The following is a 23946-nucleotide window of genomic DNA, read 5'->3' as shown; positions in this document are numbered from 1 at the left end:
TGGGATTAAAAAATGGCTGTTTGAAGACGCCATCTGGGATGAGTTTCAGAGATTAAGCTAGGAGGCCATTTTGACGGGTTCCAGGCCAGATGATGTAGATGAGCATAATGATCTCATAATATTTGTAATAGCTGCTGTGTCTGAAAATTAAATACCCATGAGTAAAGGAATGGTGGAATGATGAGGTCTCAGAGGCTGTGACAGAGAAGGGACGTGCCTTTGAGGGGTGGGTGCAAGATTGGAGTGGTGATGCGTACGAAAGGTATAAAGTGAAGAAAAGGTTGGTAAAAGCTGTAGTCGAAGCAGCGGAAAGGAAAGTAAATGATGAATGGTGTAGAAAGATAGGAGTGACCTTTGAGGAAAGGGGAAGTGTTCTGGAAAGAAGTGAAAAGAGTAAGAAAGAGCGAGTCTGGAAAGGAAGAGAAAGTGAAAGATAAGGACGGTAGATCGCTGGTTAGTGGTAGTGCAATCAGGGCAGAGTATTTTGAGGAGTTGTTGAATGTGGAGGATGGGAGAGAAGTCAGAGTCAAGGGGATCGGTGGTATGGGGAGATTGCCCGTGTTGGGTGATTAAAATGTAAAGCCGGTGGAAACATAGTAGGTGCAAGAGGCAGTTCAAGAAATGAAAGGAGAGAAGGCGCCTGGGTTGGATGGTTGTACTGCTGAATGCCTGAAAAAGGTGGAACAGCTATGATTGACCGGTTAGTATTCTTGGTGAATGTATGCTTTTTAAGTGGTGTAGTTCCTGTTGATTGGTGTAGTGCATGTGTGTTGTATAAGGGTAAAGGTGATAAGGATGAATGTAGAAATTAGAGAGGTATCAGTTTTGTTGTCCGTAAGCTGTATGAAAGTCTTGATTAAGAGAGTGAGAGGAAGAATGGATGAGGTGGTGATGGAGGAGAAGTGGTTTTAGGAAAGGAAGAGGATGGATAGATAGATGGATCTATCTATCAACCCTGGTCATATCCCTCGAGAGGGGTGACCGACAGCAAAAGCGGCCATGTCACTCGGATGGATAGATACCTTTCATAATCCCCTTTTTAAGTCCAGCACCCCGCGACCCTACTGAGGATAAGCGGTGCAGATAATGGATGGATGGAAGGACGTATTAAAGCAACAAAAAATATCTGAAAAGCCGTTTAATGATATGAGCCGAAAGAGATGATTCTTAAAAAAAAAGACTGAATTCCCATCAGTACAACAAAGGGATGCGTTTCCATTACGTGCAGCGCACAAACACACAGACACTTGCACTGCAACTTGGGTTTTGGCACAAGCACAATGCCAGGGGTTAACATCTTAATGCTGGGAAGGGTTGCTCTCGTGGGGATTGACGCACACACTAGGTGCTGTAGGGGACAGGAGAGTCCACGCTAGTCTGCTCACATACACAATAATCTATAAATGGGATGGCATTTGCGGTGTCCAGACTGTCGTCAGCGCTACATTGACTTTTAGGCGGAAAAAATGTGTACGTCGGTGGGCACTGAAGTTATTGATTTTCACTATCCGATCCCCGAGTCATGTTTTTCTAACTGCAGAAATTGAGTACGTGTTGTTGTTTTTTTTCTTTATAGGGTGGTGTGAAAAAGAAGACGTTTGCTTCAAGTCCACTGTGAGTTCTTGTAATGACTGTATCAGATCCGGGCCATTCTGCGCTTGGTGTCAACACGTGGTATGTTTTAAGCACAAACTTGTATTTCACTGTTTCGTTATTTGATCTAAGGGCTGAGTTAAAATGTTATGCGAGTAAGACTATGGGGTGCAACAATTTAAAAAAATGTGGCATGATTGCAATGAGCAGACAAGAGTATTGGACCACGACAATGAAATAAAATGAATCAAAAATGAAACATAATCAAATGCTAATCTTATTTTGCATATAATTTGGAAGAACTTCACCAAAGCAGGTGAACAGGAGTCAGCACGTTGCAAAACACGAAGTAAGTTGATGGAAAGAGGCTGCAAAAAAGAAGACATAATCAACCCTCTAAACAGTCAACAAATAGAAATGAATGAACCTCTGTCCACAACATTCAATAAGCAAGAGCCTATTCAGCTGATGCCCCAGAAGATAAGCCTGAAATTGCGACCTGGTAAGAAAAATTTCTTCTCAATAAAAAATATTTAAATTTTTTGTCTCAATGAAAATTCCATCAACATTTTACTACATAAATAAAGAGAAATAATCAATTAAAATGTAGATTTGCAGTGTTTTATATCCTCATAAAATTATACAAAAGACGCGGCCCTACTTACGAACGAGATAGATTCCGGACCATCATTCGTAAGTTGAATGTGTTCGTAAGTTGCTTCATTGTTATATTTTGTATGGAATGTATGTTTAAGGTTTATATATGTATGTCTTAAGGCTTGTATAAGTGACCTGTATTGTTTTGTTCAAAAAAAAAAAACATTGAAAAAAGTAATATGCTCTATAAAGATAATTACAGTTAAGTTTACTTACTTTTGGAAGATGAGCTTAAAGAGTTAGGTGACTTCCTCATCCGTGGTAGAAAATGACCTAAAAACATGATGTTTATCTGATAGAAAGGATTTACAGCAGCAGTGGGAAACTCTTTAGCAGGCTCTGCAGAATTGAGGACTTGGTTTGCACACCTCTGATCAAAAGATGAAGAAACTCTGATTGAACACCACAAAAACCAAGAAAGTCATTCTTTCTGGAGGAGAACATTAACCCAGCTCCCCTTATCAAGGTGGACTGTGTATGGCGATTTCACTCTAATTCCTAAAAATGCACATCTCAGATAATCATGCAGAGGTAGAAAACTTGTATTCGGTATTCGAGGGAATACAAGTTTTTCTCGACAGAAATTACGTATAAAAGATCATGTGCAATGCAACCTCATGACAACCATTTTCAATTACTTTCTACAATTTTAAGCAACTAATTTACTATATCCTAAAAAGAGAAATTATATTTCTAATGTATTTTAAAAATGGAAAAGATGTCTAATTAGTCCAAATCACTTCCTTGCAGACCTCGGTTCCCCCATAACATTTCCATTGACCATACGGCCAAGTATCACCCTGTAGATTCGGAAATAATTACTCAAATTTAAATTTGAGCGTATTAGTTAAATTTAGGAGCACATCGTAGGGGGAACAAAGATTTGCTGAGAACCCCAACAAAGAACCTACCTATTGAAACACAACATCTTCATATTTATTCAACTTCCAATAAGGGCTAATGAAAGCTAAGAAAAAAAAACAACCTACATCCATCCATCCATTATCTTCCACTTACCTATGGCCGATTCACGAGGGCAGCAGTCACAGCAGGAAAGCCCAGACGTCTTTACCCCCAGCCACTTTGCACAGCTCATCCGACGGGATCCCAGGATGCTCCCAGGCCAGTCTAGAGATGTGTCATGATTGCCCTATTTGGAACACCTGTGGCAGCTTGATTGGCGCCAACAGCCCAGACAAGCTGATTGGTTGCCACACCCTTCTTAAGCCCCGACTTCAGTTCAAACTTTGTCAGATCGTTTGCGAGCTGTTGTGTTTTCACTCAGTGAGCGTTTTCGGCCGACTCCGTCCCTGTTAAACCTGTTTTCTGCCTGATCCCCGTTTTCGACCCATTTCTGAACCTGACTATGCCTGTTCTGCCTGCCGCCTGCCTACGATCACTTTTATGAACTCGACATCGCCTCTGATCTCCAGCCCTGGTCAAACGACATGCCATTCCCACCTGCCTTCTTCCGACACAGAAGTGCCATCCTCGCCTTGCTCGATTCTGCTCTCCGCCAGTCCTCGGATCAAGCAATCAAGCAAGCCTAAAATCTCACTCCCTTTCAATAAAATCTGAGAAACGCATGCAATTGAGTCCTATGTCCGTTCTGGTCTGTGACAAGATGTAGTTTCGCCTGGTGATAAGGCCTGTGCTCAAAGTCAGGTGTCACCCAATTGAATCCAAGCTACAATAAAATACATGTTACAGACACCCATTGTAACATTCTCATTTTAAGCAGCCTGTTTGTGAGTCCTGGCAAATTAAGTCTAGTCACATTTAAATCAGAGGATGGAGATAGTAAATCAAGAAAATTGGGGCAGACATTTGACTCCCGATCGATTTAGAGTGTATTAAGACTTGCCTATCCATAAGGAACTGCCTCAAAATGCCTGTATGGAGCTTTGAGGTCAAATGTATTGTTATTTTATTTATTATTACATCTCAAAAACATTAAGTGTAGCTAGAGTGTATTAAAATTAATATTGCCTGTTAATCACTTTGGATATTAAAGATACGGAAATAAATTGTATAATTACGTTCCACTTGAATTGTTACCAATGTTGCCCCGGATTCCACTCAATAAAAAGTCATAATTTCGTGCAACTCACTTTACTTCTGCTCCACAATATAAAAAACAAAATTCCCACGGACTCAGGACAAGCGGTTGAACATGAAAAAATGTACTCCAATTATATTTGATATTTCTTTTTTTAATGAATATTGCATTGCCAAAAATAATTTAACTCTTACTTGTTGTGCTTATCATTGGAGCAGTTAATTGAAAGAGATATGATTTTTGTTTTAATTCATTAAAGTTATCTACAAAATATGTATTCAATTTTTCTTGTTCCGTTTTAGAATGTATCCAATGATTAACTGCCAAGAAGGAATTTCTATCTCTATTGCAATTTCTAAGGTTTTTTTTATGTAATAGTTGTTCATGCTATTTATTCAAGTTCTGTATTAAATAGCTGAAAACGTAAGGGAAGACAGCATTGATGCAAAAAATGGCAAGAAGTAACACATGATTGGGACATCACAGTCAGTGCTGTTGAAGTATAGTTAGGAGAGACAAAAATCCATTCAAAATAATTTAAATAGATGAGTAAAAAATGTTTAATAGGGAATGCCTCCCGGGTCAGATATGGTATATGTATCCTGCTCAAACACCCACTCATTGTTGCGTACTTTCAAATTATCAAGCCTCATTTAATACTTTAACTGGTAGATTCTGACACGGATTTACAGCTGGGGCCCTAAAAATGTTTCATATTCCTGATTATGTTCAGGCCAGCATAGAAAGCCTTGCTGTCTGGGTCAGTGCACCATTCATTTAATGTAAATATGTACACTACTGTATGTTATTTGCATGTGTATTTATTGCTTTTATGTTGTTGTTTTGTCTATGCTTATGCTCAGGACTTCCAACTACATTTAATGTTTCATTTAAAAGAGTTCAAGGGTATCCGGTGGATCTCTATTACCTTATGGATTTATCTTTTTCCATGGGAGATGACTTAGAAAATGTGAAAGAACTCGGGCAGGATCTTTTTGCAGCTCTAAAGAAAATTACAGAACATGCTCAAATCGGTAACCACAATTAACATGTTTAGAACTACAATTTCAGTCTTGAAAAAAGAGTAAAAAAAGAACTATGGGACTATAGTAATCTAATTTTTATTACTTTAGGGTTTGGTGCCTTTGTTGACAAGACGGTCCTTCCCTACACTAACATCAACAAGAAAAAATTGCAGAAGCCATGTGATGAGAGTTACAAGTGTCAGGGTACCTTTGGCTACCGGCATGTGCTCAGTATGACACCAAGAATTGAAGAGTTCAATGTAAAAGTGACAGAGCAGTTAATATCTGGGAATTTGGACTCTCCTGAAGGCAGTCTTGATGCCATGATGCAGGCTGTTGTTTGTGGGGTAAGTGCTAAAGCAATTACTTGAAGTTCCATGGGTTGTGGGTACCTTTGTGAACCGGATGATACACACCTTGATACACAAGGCACAATACGATTGTCGCTCGATGCAATTAAAACTGTTTCACACAATGCGATACAGTACAAAAATATACTCAACAAAGAACACATTTGTTGTCATATTAAATGTAAAAATGAAAAAAGTCTGATTTGTTTGTGTAACCGCAATGTTACCCGTGCCACCAAGGATCCACATTCAAGCTGGACGATGGATGATGAGGCTTTTATTACAGTTACCTGCAATGAGCGACACAACATACATACACCATGTGATCAGCACCTCGGCTGGTTCTCTGCATCGATCGTTAGCAGCGCGCCGGAGACAGCTCAAAGCATATAGAATAGTTTTCTTTTCAGTTGACATACAATACATTTCAGAAAATCAACCATTACAATAATTTGTACATCCATTTAAACGAGATACCTTTAACAAGTGATCATATAATGGTTTCAACTTTTACAATGAATTCAACTCGACATTTTTTTAATCTGAATTTCAACAAACATCATCCTTTTTATATATTTGAGAAAATATAAATAATTACAATAACGAGTGTAAAAAACAGGAACAATTTACCTGCAATGAGCGACGCAATATACACACACCATGTGATTAGCACCTCCGCTGGTTCTCAACATCTATGAGGGAAATTAGCATTTCAGTAGCGTACAACGTACGGCAAAACTAACATACATGGCGACAGAAACAAAACAAAAATAAATCCAAACAGCTTGACAACATCAATTACATTATTGTGTATGTTGCAAAATTCGTCAGTTGTGGTTTTAATGTTGTCGATTAACTTTTTGCGGAACACCAAAAGGTCGTGGCTTACCGTTAGCAGCGCGGTGGAGACTGCTAACAAAATCCGCATTCCGGTCATAAAATCAGAGGCTAAACTAAACCTTACCCCATACCAAGAGGTGGCGCTGTTGGACTCGTAAATGCAGGACACTTATACACAAACCATACAAACATTTTTCAGCAGGAATTTCAACAAAACAAACGTTATTAGTACACCAGTTACATTTGCTCAACCAACCCAATGTTGTGTACGAGAATTCCCTTACCAGTTTCGTCTAATGAGCATACAGATAGAATTAGGAATGCAAGATTCACTCAATTTGTTTTAGCTGTAACCATTAAAGCACACCAAATGTTTAAAAAAAGAAAAGGTTTGTATTTTTGGTCAATTGCATCAGAGGGTATTTTAAAAGCCGAAAAGGGTATAGCAATTATTTCCAGAGGAAAGTATCATGTTGAGTATAGTCTGCAAGCCGCTGAAAATAGTTTAGATACCATAACAAATTCTACCATGGCAGAATCTAACTGACCAGGGTTCATAAAAATATTTGAGTAAAATGCATTATTTTCTCATTGCACAAGAAAGACTTTATCAATTAAAAGGTTGCCCAATATTAACACAAACAGCATTTCCTGAAAATTACAGGTTCAACACAGTCAAGTTAGGTAAACAACGTGAGTGCAGTAGATTGTGCTGGAATATCATCAATGGATATGAAACAAACAATCTTATCCACAGTTACTCATACAAGCGAAGAGAAGAGCATGGGCTCCTGCTCAACACCGACAAAACAGCGAAACAAGCTAGCCACAAAACATTCCACAGCAATTTGGTGGTACATGTTGGCGGTGCTTATTTTACAGTACTAACTTGTTTCCACCTCAATAAAGCAAAAATGCTGGATTAACAGCAATCGTTGCGCTTTTCTCTTTTTAAGGAATATCCATTTTACTTAGGTCCTGGTAGCATTCTTCCTCAAATAACGTCCTCCATTGTGCAACTTTTTTCCACCAGTTATTATGTATAACATCGAGCTCCCATGCTGCTTCCGCGTTGTCACGTGGGTGGGTTGTCACGTTTCTGGAGGTAGAACCAAATGCAGGGAAGCCAAAACAGAGACAGGTATGCTGGACAAAGGGATACTATTTGTTTAAAAATCCAGAAGCAACAAAAATAAAAACAGCTCTTAAAACAACTTAAGTGTTGATACCATAAACAAAATACACACCTGAAATAGTAATATAAGGCATATGAAAGTAGCATGGAAATGGTAATGACCCAACCCAGTCAAGGAAATCCCAACCAGGTGTGGAGACACAGATGTTTGGCGCCCAAGAGTTGGCTTCCAAATCCTGACATGGGTAGCATTTCATTCTAGTCTTCTCAATTGGCTTCCACCTCAGACGAAGTGAAAACTATTTTTTTTCTCACATCCCCACATGTCAATTACATAGCATTTTTGTCGGCCCAACATATTCAGGGTCATGGGTTCTGCGCCACTCATCCTCACACAGTGGGTGCTAGAGTCCATCCAAGCTATCTTCAGGGAGTGGGCAGGGGATACCTTGAACTGGTTGCCAGACAGTCGCAGGGCACACAGAGACATACCACTCACTTGTTCATTCACACTTAGGGACAATTTGGACCAGCCAATTTACCTGACTGCTCTGCGATTGGCTGGCAACCAGTTAAGGTATATCCTGCCCACTCCCTGAAGATAGCTTGGATGGGCCCCAGCACCCCCGCGACTCACTGAGGATAAGCGGTGTGGCTGATGAGATGAGATGAGATGAATTTACCTGACATGCATGTTTTTGGAACAAGGGACGAAACCAGAGTTCCCAAAGGTAACCCACGCAGGCTCGGGGAGAATACGCAAACCCCGCACAGATTGGTTGTGGTAGCTGGATTTGAACCATGTACGTCCGTTCCGTGGGTCTGCGTGCTAACCACCAAGCCGCTGTTCCGATTGGCAACATGGCCTAGCCAATTAAATTTAGTTACCAGTGCAATTAAACTTCATCCCACCAGCAGTCTACCGTCGTTGAGTTTTCCGGCTTCCCCATTCTTTCTAATGAAATGTGTAATTTATCCATTGGGTTCAGATATACAGATGTTAAACAATGTAAACACCCAAGTTTACACTATTTTAACTCACAGTAATGCTCTTTTGAGTGGCAGTGAGTGCCTGGAGGGGACTTTCCACGATCGTAACCACATTGTATAAAATTTTATGAAGATATTTTGTTATAAGGATCAAATTGGTTGGAGGAACAGTAGCACCCGACTGCTTGTACTGGCAACTGATGACGGATTCCACATGGCTGGAGATGGAAAACTGGCTGGTATCCTGGAACCAAATGATGAGCAGTGCCATGTGAAAAACAGCCTTTATAGCAAGAGCAATGAAATGGTATGTATGAGTACACGTGTAAATTGTCAATAAGTACTCGGGTCAAGTAATTTCATTGTAATCACAAAGGATCTTAAAAAATTGCACGGACCACGATTACAGCATTCCCTCATCTAAAACCTATGAGAGAGCAAGAAAAAAACTAACAAAAAAAACCCCTCAGAATTAGGAAACCTTAGGAGGCAATCCCCATTCCAGGATGACCAGGCTACAATGTTGCAAGGGCATCAAAAGACAATACACAGTAATCATCAACAATAAACATTAGTAAAATTGATAAAATTCATCTTGTGTTGTCTCAGTCGTATGCGGAGATGATAATTCACGCGTTTGTTACTTCCCGTCTCGATGACTGTAATGCACTACTCTCCGGTCTCCCGAAGTCCAAAATCAAGAGCCTTCAGCTGGTACAAAATTCTGCAGCGAGGCTTTTAACTAAGACAAGAAAGTTTGATCACATTACCCCGATTTTAGTTAACCTGCATTGGCTCCCTGTTAGCTTAAGATGTGATTCTGTTGGTATTGTACAAAATCATGCATGGACTTGCTCCCTCATATCTTTCAGATTTAATTTCCCCCTATTTTCCGGTCCGGAGCCTTCGCTCTGAAAACGCTGGTCTACTAGTGATCCCAAGAGCCAAGAAGAGATCCGCAGGTTCGAGAGCGTTCTCCATTCGGGCCCCCTGGTGCTGTGGAATGCTCTTCCCCCTGAGATTTGATCTGCAACCTCAGTAGAAATGTTTAAATCTAATCTTAAAACACACTACTCCATAGCATATTAGTAACCTATATTTTATGTTGTTGATATGTGTATAATTTGCCCTCATGTTGGTTTTAGATGAGGGGATGGTGTCTTAATTGTCTGTAGTTTGCAATTGTCTTTGATCTGTGTAGCCTTTTGAGACTCTTTGTGATTAAGGGCTATCCAATAAACATGACGACTTGACTTGAATAATGACTGGAATAACAGCACAAAAAGTCAAATTGGCTGCAATGTCAAGTTTCTCATTTCAAAAAAACTGAAAAAACATGGGGAAAAAAATTAGAGTGGTCAGTACATTGATTACTGTAAATATATTGAATCATATTTATTTGAAGGACTACCCATCAGTTGGACAGATAGCCATGCAGCTGGAAAAAGAACATATTCAACCTATATTTGCTGTGACAAAAGATGTAGAAGGCATGTACAAGGTAAAGAAAGACTTTTTTGAACATCAACATTGTTCCAAATTTGATCATATATTTTATTTGATCATAGCAACTCTCCAAAATGATCCCAAAATCTGTTGTTGGAGTTCTGTCAGAAGATTCGAAAAATGTTGTTCAATTGATTGAAAGAGCATATAATGTAAGTTTCGAATCGTAACCATTTTCCTTTTTCGAAGAGAGATGAAAGTTCTTATTTTCAAGAGCTAATATGAGATAATATGTAAAACAATATATATATATATATATATATATATATATATATATATATATATATATATATATATATATAATTTCAGATGTTATCTTCCAAAGTTACATTAACCCATGACAATCTCCCTGAAAACGTAAGAGTTGTCTACACTCCACGGTGTAATGATCCACGACAAGAAGGAGACGACAAAGGGGTTTGTGACAATGTTCATGTTGGACAGAAGGTTAGTTTTTCCCCTGGTTGTTTAAAGCCTGGTCATAAAAAAATATGAGTTTATATCAATGCAAAATGTGTTAGTTGTAAAGCATGTTTCTAACACGGATAATCAATGACATACCTGTCAACCTCCACAGCTCCATGCTCTTACAAACTGTCGTATTTTCCCTTACAAAATAGTCTTACACCATTTTTTTATCAAACGTATTTATTTATGTAGTTTAACATGTTATATTTATGTTATATCAGGCCAATTCCCGAAACATATTTTTGATAAAGTGAATTAGTCCAAATTTATGTGAGACTATTTTTTATTTACTAAGCTCAAGTTATAAATAATTATTTCAAATAAAAAATCAGGAACAATTGTAATCAGCATAACTAAAATATCCTTTAATAACACTTTAAATTTAAATTTGTAAATACAAATATTTACAAGGGGATTCGGGGTACAGCTGAATGGATTTTTCTGAAAATATACATAGTTGTACTTATAAAAGTGTGAATTCTTGTAAGTTATATTTATTTGGTTATTTTGGTTTAATTCCGTGGTTACCAATTCGGCCAACAGGTAGTGCTCACGGTATCCCACCCCAATTATTTTGAAATAGCCTCATATTGTTATTATGAAGGAAATGTATTTTATTTTTGGCTTTAAATTATTGAATTTTCATTCTATTGATATGGTTAATAATTGATCAGTCCAGAACGAAAATAATATCGAGACACGCAAATAAGTAATACAGGTCTTTGATTCTAACAACCTACACAGTTTCTAAATTTCCAACAATTCTGGGATGTTTAAGTCCAAGTTCAAATTTTACTTGTTTGATGGCAAACCCCAGTAAAATCATTAGTTTTATTAAAGGCTATGTTTATTAAAAAAAAAAAAATCAGGAACAATTGTTATCAGCGTGACTAAGATATCCTTTAATAACACTTTGAATTTAAATTGGTAAATAAAGATATTTTTGGGAGGAAAAAAATAGTTTGCATTTCTATTTTGTAAACCATTGATGCTTGTATTTTAAATTTCAAACAGTCTATTTACCAGGGACAGAAAATACAAACCTTTGCAGCCTTGTGACTGGGAAACATGTTTTTCATAAGGGCCCGGTCACACAGCCGTTTGCGTCTGAATCACAGCCAGAAATTTCTGCCTGTGAAGCAGACGCTGTTGGACGCTTTGAGACCGCCATACAGACGAGATACAGCAGTGGTTTACACGCGATCGGAAATTCACACGCGGTTGGCAGCGCGAAAAAGTTTTGCGCTGCTCAAAACTTTTGCGCTGCTCAAAACTTTAGGGCCCGGTCACCAAGCCTTTCACGGGCGTAACGAGGCTGATTCACGGCCAGAAATTTCTGCCCGTGAAGCAGACGATGTTGGACGCTTTGAGATCGCCATATAGACGAGATACAACAGTGCTTTAAACGCGGTCGGAAATTCACACGCGGTTGGCCGCGCGAAAAAGTTTTGCGCTGCTCAAAACTTTAGACCACGTGTTAACCGCGGGTGGCACACAAGGTAATGACGCAGAAATGACGCGGAACGACGTGCTCTGGCCGCGGCCAGGGCGTGGTTACACATGGGTAGGACGCGAAATTTCAGCGGGTAATCGTGGGTGGAGCACGGTCATAGCATGTTCTGCGCCTGTATCGCAGTGTTATTACGTGAAATTAGCGTGTTACGCGTGTGACGGTCAAACGCCTTTCTCCGCGTATATACAGCGCGATTTGCCAAGCACACGTCAGTTGTGCTCGAGACGTCAAGGGGTGGACATGGATCCCCGTCACCGTAGTGACCTCGTCTTAATCCATTTTTATTTCTTGACATTTCTTTTCATTTCATAACAAGATAATAAAATAAAAATGAAAAACTATTACAATAATAACATATTGGCTTCTTCGGTGCCATAGCTTGAAATCTTGATCTTCACGGGACTGTGTCTTGAGCGGTTATGATTTCTACAGCCCGGTGTTATGCCGAGAAATGCATCCCTGCCGAGATTTGCATCCCCTCGCTACTACAACCACTTTTACCTCGTTTTATCTCACTTTTAGGGAATGTAATGGCAAACACATAACCAAATCCACTTCGTCTTGCATTTGTTGGGAATGTAATACAACATAAACCATTCCGTCTTTGTTTTTGTTGTGAACGTAATCGAACGGTAATGCACACCGTATATAAATCACTTTTAAAACTGTTATGCACTCTACCGTAAAGCTTATTATGCAGAAATAAGCTTTATGGTAGAGTGCATAACAGTTTCAATACGAGCGATTTGAATATAAAAAGGCAAAATAAACATGTTACCTGCTCAAAAGTGATTTGTATACGGCGTGCATTACCGTTCGATTACATTCACAACAAATACAAAGACTGAATGGTTTAAGTTGTATTACATTCCCAACAAATGCAAGACGAAGTGGTTTTGGTTATATGTTCGCCATTAAATTCCCTAAAAGTGATATAAAAGTGAGATAAAACGAGGTAAAAGTGGTTGTAGCAGCGAGGGGATGCAAATCTCGGCAAGGATGCATTTCTCGGCATAACGCCGGCTCGGCAGCTCTTATACCCGTGGTCCACACGAGAAAATGATGCGGAAATGACGCGATGAGGAAGCGGAACAGTCGCCGGTGTCTGTTTTGCGGGCATACCACCGATGAACAGCGGGTTGGCCAATTTTGTGCATTTTCCATCGCGGGCAACCACGGGCAAAAAAAAACGCAAAATTTTACCCGCGATACAGACGCAAACGGCTGTGTGACCGGGCCCTAAGCCTTGTGAAGTGATCGGCAACTATTGGAGGTATGTTGTGCTCTGCGATGAAATGGCAAAACATCACTTCTGCGGCTGTTGAGGAGTCTTCCGGTTCTTTTTTAGGAGCAAAATGAACATCCATTGATTAATATGTTTTCCAGACTTCTACGTTTTTGGCGTGGCTCTTTGTATCAAAATCAGTCTTTAAATCATAGAAACCGGAGGCAGCTACTTTCACGTCTTTTTTGCAAGCAACACAATAGGAATATTCCACACCTTTCTTCGAGCTTATATCAATCCCTCGTATCGTCCTGACATTTGCTCCCACTTTTTGTTATGCTTGCCTTTTTCATTTAACTCACAGCGTTTGAATTCAGGTTCGGCCATTGCGACTTGATGATTGTATCCAAAGAAAATACAAAACTATGTTGTAATGTAGGCCTACTGCTCTGCTTTCGCTTTGTTCACGTGTGATCGGAATGATGCAATGGGAAATCCCCAGGGGGCAGACGCATGCGCACAATAGCATCAAATCGCTCGCTTCGTTTGCAACGAAAAAAACGAGACAGAGATAGAGGCTACCGCGGCGAACTCGTTTGACTTGATTGATTTGGCCTTTTGTGATAGTCGGTGTATACCGGATGGTACCCATAATTAAAAAATTTGCGTTTTTCCGTACAGATTTTCGTCATACACGTCTTAAAATGCATAATAAACGTACTTTGTACGCAAAATGTACAGGTTGACAGGTATGCAATAAACACTGTATTTTACTCATCAGCAATGTTTCCTGTAAGTTGCCATGGTTCTGAGCAATCACATGGAGTCTGTGAGCGGCATTAGGAATAACAGTGAGCAACTTCAATCCCAAGTATGGCAACCAATTTATAATCAAACATGTCCAAAGCTGAAATCAAATCAAGTTACATACTGCTGGCTTTCTAACAATGTAAATATTTTTTCACATTTTAATGAATTTTCCATTGTAATATTGGAAAGGTTGCATGGCTCACACACATCAATTGTTTTTGAGACAACTATTACCTGAGATTTCTGTTTTCAAAAAAGTATCTTGTTACGTAATACTAATATTTTATGAATATCTTTAGTTGGTTACACAACACAGAAGTGTATTTAATCACACTTTTATTTAGAAGTACAATGTTGGCAAAAGATTGACTTGATGCATTTGCACATAATGCAACACAAGATCAATCAAAGAGATCTCCAAAAACTAGCTTTTTTCCCCTTTTTTATTTCTTTTATTTTTTTGCCCTCAATTCTTTTTTTATACTTTTTCTTTCTTTTTCTTTTGTTTCTTTTTTCAATTTTATCTATTTTTTTTTTAGTTTAGCTTTATTTTATTACTGTTTTCAAGTCATCGTGTGCTACATAATAATTGGCAATATATGGCCAAACGCAACAAAAACAATCAAAAGAGCTGTTTGGGAGCCGAAAAAGCCACTTCTCTAAAAAAAGACGGAAACTTGCACTGCAACATTGCCGTAGTCACATAGGTAAATAAGTAAGGTCACGTAGTTACGTAGTCTAACTGTGATAATTAAAGTAAACGTCATGTCGATCTATATTTCAATGTCTTAGCGATGAAAAATAATAAAATAGTAATATATTATTTACACAACCGCCACTACTTGACAGGCTTCTCCAGCCGCCTCTCTCTTGCAACACTTCGAGCTTAAGTGCACGCTTGCTTTTATTTACTCAATCTCATGCTGACATTGACGTAAAAATACAGCGCTTAAAACTATGTAGCGGGAACCCACCTTGTTTTTGCCTGTATGCACTGTAATTACAAGCCCGGATTTTTGTGCGCAGAATAGATTTTCTTGTGTACTAAGAAGGTCTGGGCACTGTGCAATTGCACACACGTGCATTTTAGAGGAAACATTGCTCATCAGTATTTAATCTAGAATTTGTTTAATGATTATGCACATATGTATATACATATATGAGAGAGTATGTACAATTGTTTTCTCATAATTCCTGTAAAACAATACATCCTCCAGATTTCCTTTGATATATCAGTTACTGCGGACTCATGTGTAGAGAACAAGGAATTCTCTATCCGGGCACTTGGTATTAAAGACACACTGACTGTGACTTTATCTACAAGATGCGAGTGTAAATGTAAAGACCCAAGTGAAAGTGGTCAACAATATTGTAATGGCAAGGGAAAAATAAACTGTGGCATTTGCAGGTAAGCCTGATTATTTATTATATACTTTTTACTGATAAATTTGGAAGTCATTGGAAATTGAGTCCTGATTCCGACACATACATTAAATCTGAAATAATACAAAACACATCCAAACAGAAGAAAGTCTCTTGTCTATTTTTGAAGCTTTTTCTCAAATAAGGCAGTGTTGAAATGGTAGTTTCCAGCTTTAGAGAGCAACTAACAGTAGTATTTTAGTATTGTTGCGAGAAAGATTGAAGCCACTCCACTAATATCTATCTCATCTCATCTCATCTCATTAGCCGTACCGCTTATCCTCAGTAGGGTCGCGGGGGGGCTGGAGCCCATCCCAGCAATCATTGGGCAGTGGGCAGGGGACACCCTGAACTGGTTGCCAGCCAATCGCAGGGCACACAGGGACAGACAACTCATTCGCTCATTCACACCTAGGGACAATTTGGACCGGCCAATTCACCTGAAAATGCATGTCTTTTGGAATGTGGGAGGAAACCGGAGTGCCCGGAGGAAACCCACGCAAGCACGGGGAGAACATACAAACTCCGCACAGAAAGTCTGGAGCTGGATTTGAACCCACGACAGGTTCCCATGACATGAACTGTGCCGCACAAGCGCTAACCACTGCGCCGCCGTGCCGCCCTAATATCTATCTAATATATCTAAAATTATCCATCAGTTTATCAATCTTAACCTACACTACTTCATATATCCCCGTGTGTGTGCTTGTGTGAGCGTGTGTGTATGTGTGTGTGTGCGCTGTGTTTAAATTAGGGACACTGGGATTCGGGGTACGGCTGAACTGATTTTTACTTATAAAAGTGTGAATTCTTGTAAGTTACAGTATAGCATCCACGAGTACCTCCGCAAACAATGCATTGTGTGTTATGTCACGTGTTGACTTTTTGTCACGTTCACACAGGAGACATATTGGAGTCACAGGTGTTTTTGCATACAAGCAAGTTGGAAATTTTAACGATCTCTCAAAGACATCGGATTTCACCCAAAAATGTGAACGTATGACTTGGCCAAGGCTCAAAGCTGTGACATCCCGGTCTCGGGGCGGACACCAGACCCTTAGGTCACTATTTACGGGGTGAGAGGACGCTGGCGTGTATGTCGCCGCTTCTCACTCCAAAACTTTTTCAAACTTTAAGAAGCTCAGATATTCTTTCTGATCTTTCTTTTGCCCTTTTGTTTTGGACTGTGGGTACTGCGGTTGATGTAACCTGAACCATCGTTTCACCTGATCAATCAAACCCCAATCGTAACTTAGTCCACGGGCTAACGCCGGTAGCTTAAACTTACCAGCTGTCACTGCACCGGCCTCTCTCCCTCATCATGGCGTGCCAAAACCTCGCCGCCTTTGGATTATTTCTGATACTCCTGACGTTCTGCCATCATCCAGCGACAGGATTGCTCCACTATTTTGTCGCGGATCTTCTCCGGATCCGGTGGATTGCACTGGAGCCTCCGCCACCGGAGCTTCACCATCATCCTGACATCGCTCGCCTGCCTCGACGCCGCTACATTCACCGCGGGTCACGCAGACACGTCGAGTATAAAAACCCTAGCTCAATCAACTCGACCTGGTCCAGATCTCGACGCCCTCCCAGAAACTGCGGCCGCAACGCTTACTGTCGTGCATTAGCCCGCCTGGCTAGGTCGGCTAACAGCACTGCCGCCGTCAAACATGACACCTCCGCCGTCAACTTTGGCTTACTGAACATCCGCTCACTCAGGAACAAGGGCCACCTCATCCAAGACGTCCTCGCCGAACGCAAACTTGACTTCCTCATTTTAACAGAAACCTGGCAACAAACAAACGACTTCGCTGCTCTGAATGACTGCACTCCTCCCGGCTTTGTTTACATCTGCCGTCCCCGTGGCAGTGGCCGTGGAGGAGGCCTCGCGGTAATCCTCCGCGAGAAGTGGAAAGTCTTGCCTGTCTCCGTCCCTGCATCAAGCTCTTTTGAATGCCTGGTGTTTAAGCTACCTGGACCCTCGCCAACATCATTGCTACAATTTATCGCCCCCCCGAAGCCACATAGTGATTTTATCAATGAATTCTCCAGCTTAATTACACATTTATCCACTCTCTCGCCAAATTTAATTTTATTGGGAGATTTCAATATTCACATGGACAACCCCAACCTGCCACTCACCAGAGACTTCACATCCTGCCTGGAGAGCCTCGGGATACACAGTCTTATTGAATTCCCCACCCTCTTTAAAGGCCACACATTGGACTTGGTTTGCTGCTCTGGCCTCTCCCCCTCCAAGCCACTGCTGATGTTTTTCCTGAATCCGATCATGTCCTCCTCACTTTTAACACCGTACTCTGTCTCTCTACTGTCAAAACCTCCCGTCTCATTTCTTTTCGTAATACCAAAAATATCAATATTGACACCCTCTGCTCTATTATTGACCGTTCCCCGCCCCCAGACGCTCTTTCAAACCCGGATGACCTCACCGCTCACTACAATGCCTGCCTCACAAATATTCTAAATTCTCTTGCCCCCCTGAAGACCAGGACTGCCTCATTCTCCACATCTGCCCCCTGGTTTACACCCGCTCTTAGGTCAATGAAATCAAAAAACCGCCAACTTGAGCGACTCTATAAGAAAACCGGCCTCACCATCCATAAGGACATGTACATTACCCATATTGCTAAATGCAAGGACCAAATTGCACAAACCAAATCCAGTTACTACTCCGGCCTCATCCTTTCCAACGAAGGAAATTCAAGAACTCTCTTCTCTGTCATGAACAAAATCCTCCAGCCACCAAATTCTCTCCCCCCTCCACCAGTACTCCACAACAACCTGCAACTCCATAATGGAGTACCTCAATCACAAAATCCTTAAAATTCATCACCAACTCCATCAAAACCTGCCTGCTCCCTCCCCATCTGAATTTCCATCTCCTTGTCACTTCTTCTCCAGTTTTGCTCCACCCACGACTGCTGAATTATCCAACCTCATACTCAAATCCAAGCCCACCACTTGCCAGCTCGATCCCCTCCCTTCATCCCTTGTTAAATCCTGCCTCCCTTCCCTGCTTCCTCTCATATCTGCCATTATCCACTCCTCACTCTCTTCTGGTATTGTCCCATCACTTTTCAAAACCGCTGCTGTCACCCGCTACACTGAAAAAACATGGTGCTGACCCCAACAACTTTGAGAACCTCCGCCCCATCTCCAACCTTCCATTTATTTCGAAAATCCTTGAAAAAACTGTTGCTGCTCAACTCCACTCCCACCTGCCCCTCCACTCTCTCTATGAACCCTTTCAGTCTGGTTTCAACCCCCGCCACAGCACAGAGACTGCCCTAATCCGTATTGTAAATGATCTCCTCATAGCATCTGACTCCGGTTTAGTCTCCATCCTCATCCTCCTAGACTTGAGCGCCGCCTTCGACACAATCTCTCACCCTATCCTCCTCAATAGACTCTCTTCCATTGGTCTCACGCACACTCCCCTCAGTTGGTTCCACTCCTACCTCACTGGCCGCACTCAGTTTGTCCAGCTGAAATCCTTCACCTCAAAGCCCTCCCTAGTCACCACAGGTGTACCCCAGGGATCTGTCTTAGGTCCTCTTCTCTTCATCGTCTACCTTTTGCCTCTTGGTCATATCCTCCGCAAATTTAATATCCACTTTCACTGCTTTGCTGATGACACCCAACTCTACCTCTCCTGCAAACCAAACTCCATACTCCCACCTCCCTCCCTCACCTCTTGCCTTTCCGAACTCAAAACATGGTTCACAACAAACTTTCTTAAATTAAATGCCAATAAAACAGAAATCCTCCTTCTTGGCACCAAATCCACTTTATCCAAAGTAAACAATTTCTCTCTCAACATCGACAGCTCCTTAGTGTCCCCCTCCCCCCAGGTCAAGAGTCTGGGTGTCATCCTGGATAGCATGCTTACCTTCCACTCACATATCAACACCATCACCCGCACTGCTTATTTCCACCTCCGCAATATTACCAGACTCCGCCCTTCCCTCACCCCCCGCACCACTGCTATTCTCGTCCACAGTCTTGTCACATCCCGCCTTGACTACTGCAATGCTCTCCTCTTCGGCCTTCCTCAAAAGTCCCTCCATAAAATTCAGCTGGTTCAAAACGCCTCTGCTCGCATCATCACAAAAACATCTTCCCAGCAGCACATCACCCCCGTTCTCCAACAGCTACACTGGCTTCCTGTTCAACATCGCATCAGCTACAAACTGATCCTATATACATATATGGCCATTCACAACCTGGCCCCTCCTTACCTGTCCGACCTTCTCCAGGTGCACGTCCCCACTCGCTCCCTCAGATCCTCGTCCTCCCTCCGACTGTCAGTGCCTTCTGTCCACCTGAGCACCATGGGAGCCAGAGCCTTCAGTCGCGCTGCTCCAAAGCTTTGGAACAATCTACCTCCGGACCTCCAAAACTGCACACCTCTCTCCACTTTTAAGTCGCGTCTAAAACACACCTGTTCAGGACTGCCTACAACACATAGCTTCTCAATTTCCTATGTTTTTTATGATTTTATGTCTTGTTTTTATTTAATATTTTGCTTACAATTTTTTTACATTGTATTTTCACATTGTCTGTACAGTGTCCTTGGGTGGCTTGAAAGGCGCTTTTAAATATAATGCATTATTATTATTATTATTATTATTATTATTATTACTAATCTGTTCTACATCAGCCACTTTCCATGACACACAGTTCTCACCACACAATAGGGCGCGCCGCACAATTTGAAGAAAATCTGAGACTTTTTAGTTTGGTCGTGAAAATGCGGTATCTTAATTGTAAATGTATTGTTCTGTTTATTGATTGTTAATAGTTTCTTTGTGTTATTAAGTTGCAGTCAAGGCTCTGTTGGTCAGTTCTGCGAGTGCTCCATTGGCAACAAAGATGAAAACTCCCTGAGGAGATTATGCATGAGCCCGAGTGGGATTGAATGTGAGAGTCATGGAGATTGTGTATGTGGCAGATGCCAGTGCCACAACACAGCAAGTGGAGGTAGTTACTATGGAGATTTATGTGAATGCGACGACGAACATTGTGAGAAGTTCCAAAATAGATTATGCGGAGGTACGTTTCTTCTCTTCTAATGAACATTTACATTTGGGCAACAGAGAGGCTTACCATCTAGCTCAAAGGTCTGCAACCTTTTTCAAGTGTCAAGTTACTTTTTTTATCAATTAGAGAAAAGGGCACCCAGTTTGATATAATTTTCTAAAACAGCAACATAGCTCGATGGCTTGCGAAATAGCTAAAAAGTAGCTTGATAGTTAGCTAGAAAAGTAAACAGGTAAAAAATCTAAAAGTTAGCTAGATAGCCTTCTAAAAAGGTAAAAAGCCAACTAAATAGCCGGATAGAAATCTAAAAAAAAGTGCATGATAGCCAGCTGAAAGGGAGCCAGAATTTAGCTTGATAACTAGTAAAGAAAGAAATAAGATACCCAGATACCATACATAAAAATTGTAAAAAGCTAGCTGGACACCATGCTAAACAGCTAAAAGTATAGGAATAGAGCTAGCTAAAAGAAACTTGCATCTCAACTGTCCTAAGGGGTCACCCTGGTGTCCAAGGACACCAGCCCTGATCCAGCAATTTGTCGGTGTTCTGTCTGCAGCCAATTTTGGGTTCAATAAATTATCTGAATAAAAAAACAGACAATACAGTGGCGGGCCCTGGATTTCACACCTAGGCCTTCTGTGATGATTTAATTATTGATATTTAATTATTTAATGAATATTCATGGCCAACAAATATTTACATCAAATAAGTCTGATATTTTTAGGCCAGCAGAGAAGGCCTGGAAGACCCTGACTGGCAACCACTGAGTAAATCATTAAAATACATATGTAATTGACCACATCAGTTTTTACATAGTTTTTTTTTTTATGAGTGTAACGCACATAAAAGTACTAAACGTTTTTCACACTGTGTGGCGCCAAAGGTTTAGGTTTGGTCTTTACATTCGTGAGAACATAATGCTTTTTTAAGTAATCAAATAATATTAGTGGGGGCAAAACCAGGGGCAATTTTGGGTTCAGAGCTTTGGGGGTGACGAGCACCAGTGTCGAACACAACTTGCATTTGGTTCAATGCAGCTAAAATGAGGACTAATATCTGTTGATGCTAAAAAAAAGTCATGGTTTTGGGTGCTAAAATAGTTCTTTAAACATAACCAGTGTTGGGAATAACACAGTTATAAATAACGCCGTTACGTACATGCTAATTTTTTTCAGTAACAGGGTTAAAGCAAAATTATCACTTAAAACATATTTTCTGATGTTGCAACACCGTTACATTACTAACAGTCAAAAGCAGTTTGGTACTTACATATTTGTGTGTGATTACATTTTTTCTTGATTTTACGTACATATTTGTGTGTGCGGTTAGGTGCGTTTTTTTGTGTGTATTTACGCACGTTGTATGTGTTTACCTAACTTTGGTGTGTTTAAATATGTTTTTATGTGTGTTTACGTGCGTTTTTGTGTGGTGTTGCATAGGTTTTTTTGTGTTTACGTGCATTATGTGTGTTTAAGTACGTTATAGTGCGTGTTTACATATAATTTTACATGTTTTCCTGCTAGTTATGTACAGTGCCGTTCAAAATAATTGCAGTTCAATTTGATCAACAAGTATATACCTGGTTTTTAATATATTTTGTATTGTTTCATGCTAGACTAATTACAAGTAGGTGCGGTAGACTCTCAGAAAATTAACAAGAACCAGCATTCATTTTAGGCATGGTCCGAAGGCTTTCAATTGGGCTAATAGTTCAAAGGGGTGTGTTCAATTACTTTTTTATAGTAACGTGCCCAACACTGATCATATGGACTGTAGGATATACACTACCCGTAGTACAAAGAGCCTCCACTGACTCCACCATATGGTGCAAGTGACACTAGCAGAGCTGAAAATGACCCGGGAGGTCGAGGAGATCAGTGCTAGGAATCAAATGGACTCAACCGTTTCAAGGCTGTGGAGTTATTCCGACGCAGTTATTCCGACATTTTTTTTGTTTTACTTTTTTAGATTATTTTTATCTAGCATTTGGTTATCATTTTTAAGCCAATTCGGCCCTTTTATACCCAAAAGAGAGTTTTAAAGATGCTATAATTTTGTGGTGCTTGGGTAAATTTGGGGGAGCAAACCCCAAAACAGGCTGGTTACGCCCATGGGCAAAATCAGTGGGGACAGGTCCCCTTTGTCCATGCCGAATCTACGCCCTTCTGTGACGAGCCCCATCATGCAGTGCGCCATTTGTGTAGGTTGTGTCTGTGAAGTAAAGGAAACCATGAAACTAGGGGGAAATGTGAGTGTTTAATCAATTAAATCAAACTCTTACAACCTGAGACAACTGGTCAAGTAGACACTGGCAACGAAACTTGAAATATTTTCATCAAAAAAAGTCGTGGTTAAAAAAATATGAAGTGAGTTTAAATCTTTGGCATGAATCCTAGTCTCAAGTCAGACAACTGATCAGGTAGACATATGCTACTGAACTTAAAATGTTTTTTTCACAACAAAAGTAAACAGTTCAATGATAAAATACTCAACAGAGTGTTTAACACTGCAGTGTAAATCGAACAACCTGATTCATATGAGATATTTTGTAATTATTCCATCATGTATCCACATTCTTCTCTATAGGGATGCCCTTGCACAGAGTAAATCCGCCTACTACTCTGGAATCATTTCCTTCCAAAAAGGCAACACCAAATCACTTTTCTCCTTCGTCAACAAAATCCTCCAGCATCCCCATTATTTACACCCCCACACACACACACTTTTACTCCACCGACACCTGCAACTCACTGATGCGTTTCTTTAATTACAAAATCAGCCGCATCCGTCAGCTCCTCAGTTCATACCCTTCTCTCTCGACACCTGAACCTTTCCTCTACAGTAATCATTTCTCTTCCTTTTATCTACCCAGTACAACTGAATTATCTGAAATAATCACTCTATCCAAGGCCTCCACACGTCCTCTTGACCCTATTCCTTGTTCTCTGCTAAAATTCTGCCTCTCTTATCTGCCTCCCCTCATTTCTGCCATTATGCATTCTCCACTTTCCACCGGTTCGATCCCCTTAAAACTGTATGGCCATGCCTGTTTTGAAAAGGTTTTAAGTGGCATACCACCCTTTTGAACACTATTTACCTGGTCCATCCCACACTCCCCTCCAATGGTTTAACCCATACCTCTCTGTGGCCGCATTCAGTTCTTCAACTCAAGTCCTTCTCCTCTGGACCCTCTCCAGTCTCCTCGGGTCTGCCCCAGGGCTCTTGTCCTGGGGCCTCTCCTCTTTATAACCGACCTCCCCTTAGGCCATATCTTCAGGAACTTCAACA

At 40.7% G+C, this 23946-nt stretch overlaps 1 protein-coding gene across 1 annotated transcript in view; it reads left to right on the top strand.

Annotated features, from left to right (window-relative positions):
* itgb2 (integrin, beta 2) overlaps nucleotides 1-23946 on the top strand; it is a 68211-nt gene that overhangs the window by 29093 nt on the left and 15172 nt on the right. The window contains exons 3-12 of the mRNA XM_088352411.1: nucleotides 1577-1674; nucleotides 1894-2095; nucleotides 5173-5343; nucleotides 5443-5681; nucleotides 8798-8956; nucleotides 10055-10150; nucleotides 10218-10307; nucleotides 10465-10602; nucleotides 15389-15579; nucleotides 20437-20669. Of these exons, the coding sequence (XP_088208537.1) occupies nucleotides 1577-1674; nucleotides 1894-2095; nucleotides 5173-5343; nucleotides 5443-5681; nucleotides 8798-8956; nucleotides 10055-10150; nucleotides 10218-10307; nucleotides 10465-10602; nucleotides 15389-15579; nucleotides 20437-20669 (1617 nt within the window). The remainder of the gene's footprint in view (nucleotides 1-1576; nucleotides 1675-1893; nucleotides 2096-5172; nucleotides 5344-5442; nucleotides 5682-8797; nucleotides 8957-10054; nucleotides 10151-10217; nucleotides 10308-10464; nucleotides 10603-15388; nucleotides 15580-20436; nucleotides 20670-23946) is intronic.

Source organism: Urocampus carinirostris, chromosome 14 (genome assembly GCF_059441175.1).
Source record: "Urocampus carinirostris isolate Australia breed hairy pipefish chromosome 14, RoL_Ucar_1.0, whole genome shotgun sequence".
NCBI classification, from domain to species: domain Eukaryota; kingdom Metazoa; phylum Chordata; class Actinopteri; order Syngnathiformes; family Syngnathidae; genus Urocampus; species Urocampus carinirostris.
The sequence above is the reverse complement of the archived record's forward strand: the minus strand, read 5'-3'. Positions and strand labels throughout refer to the sequence as shown.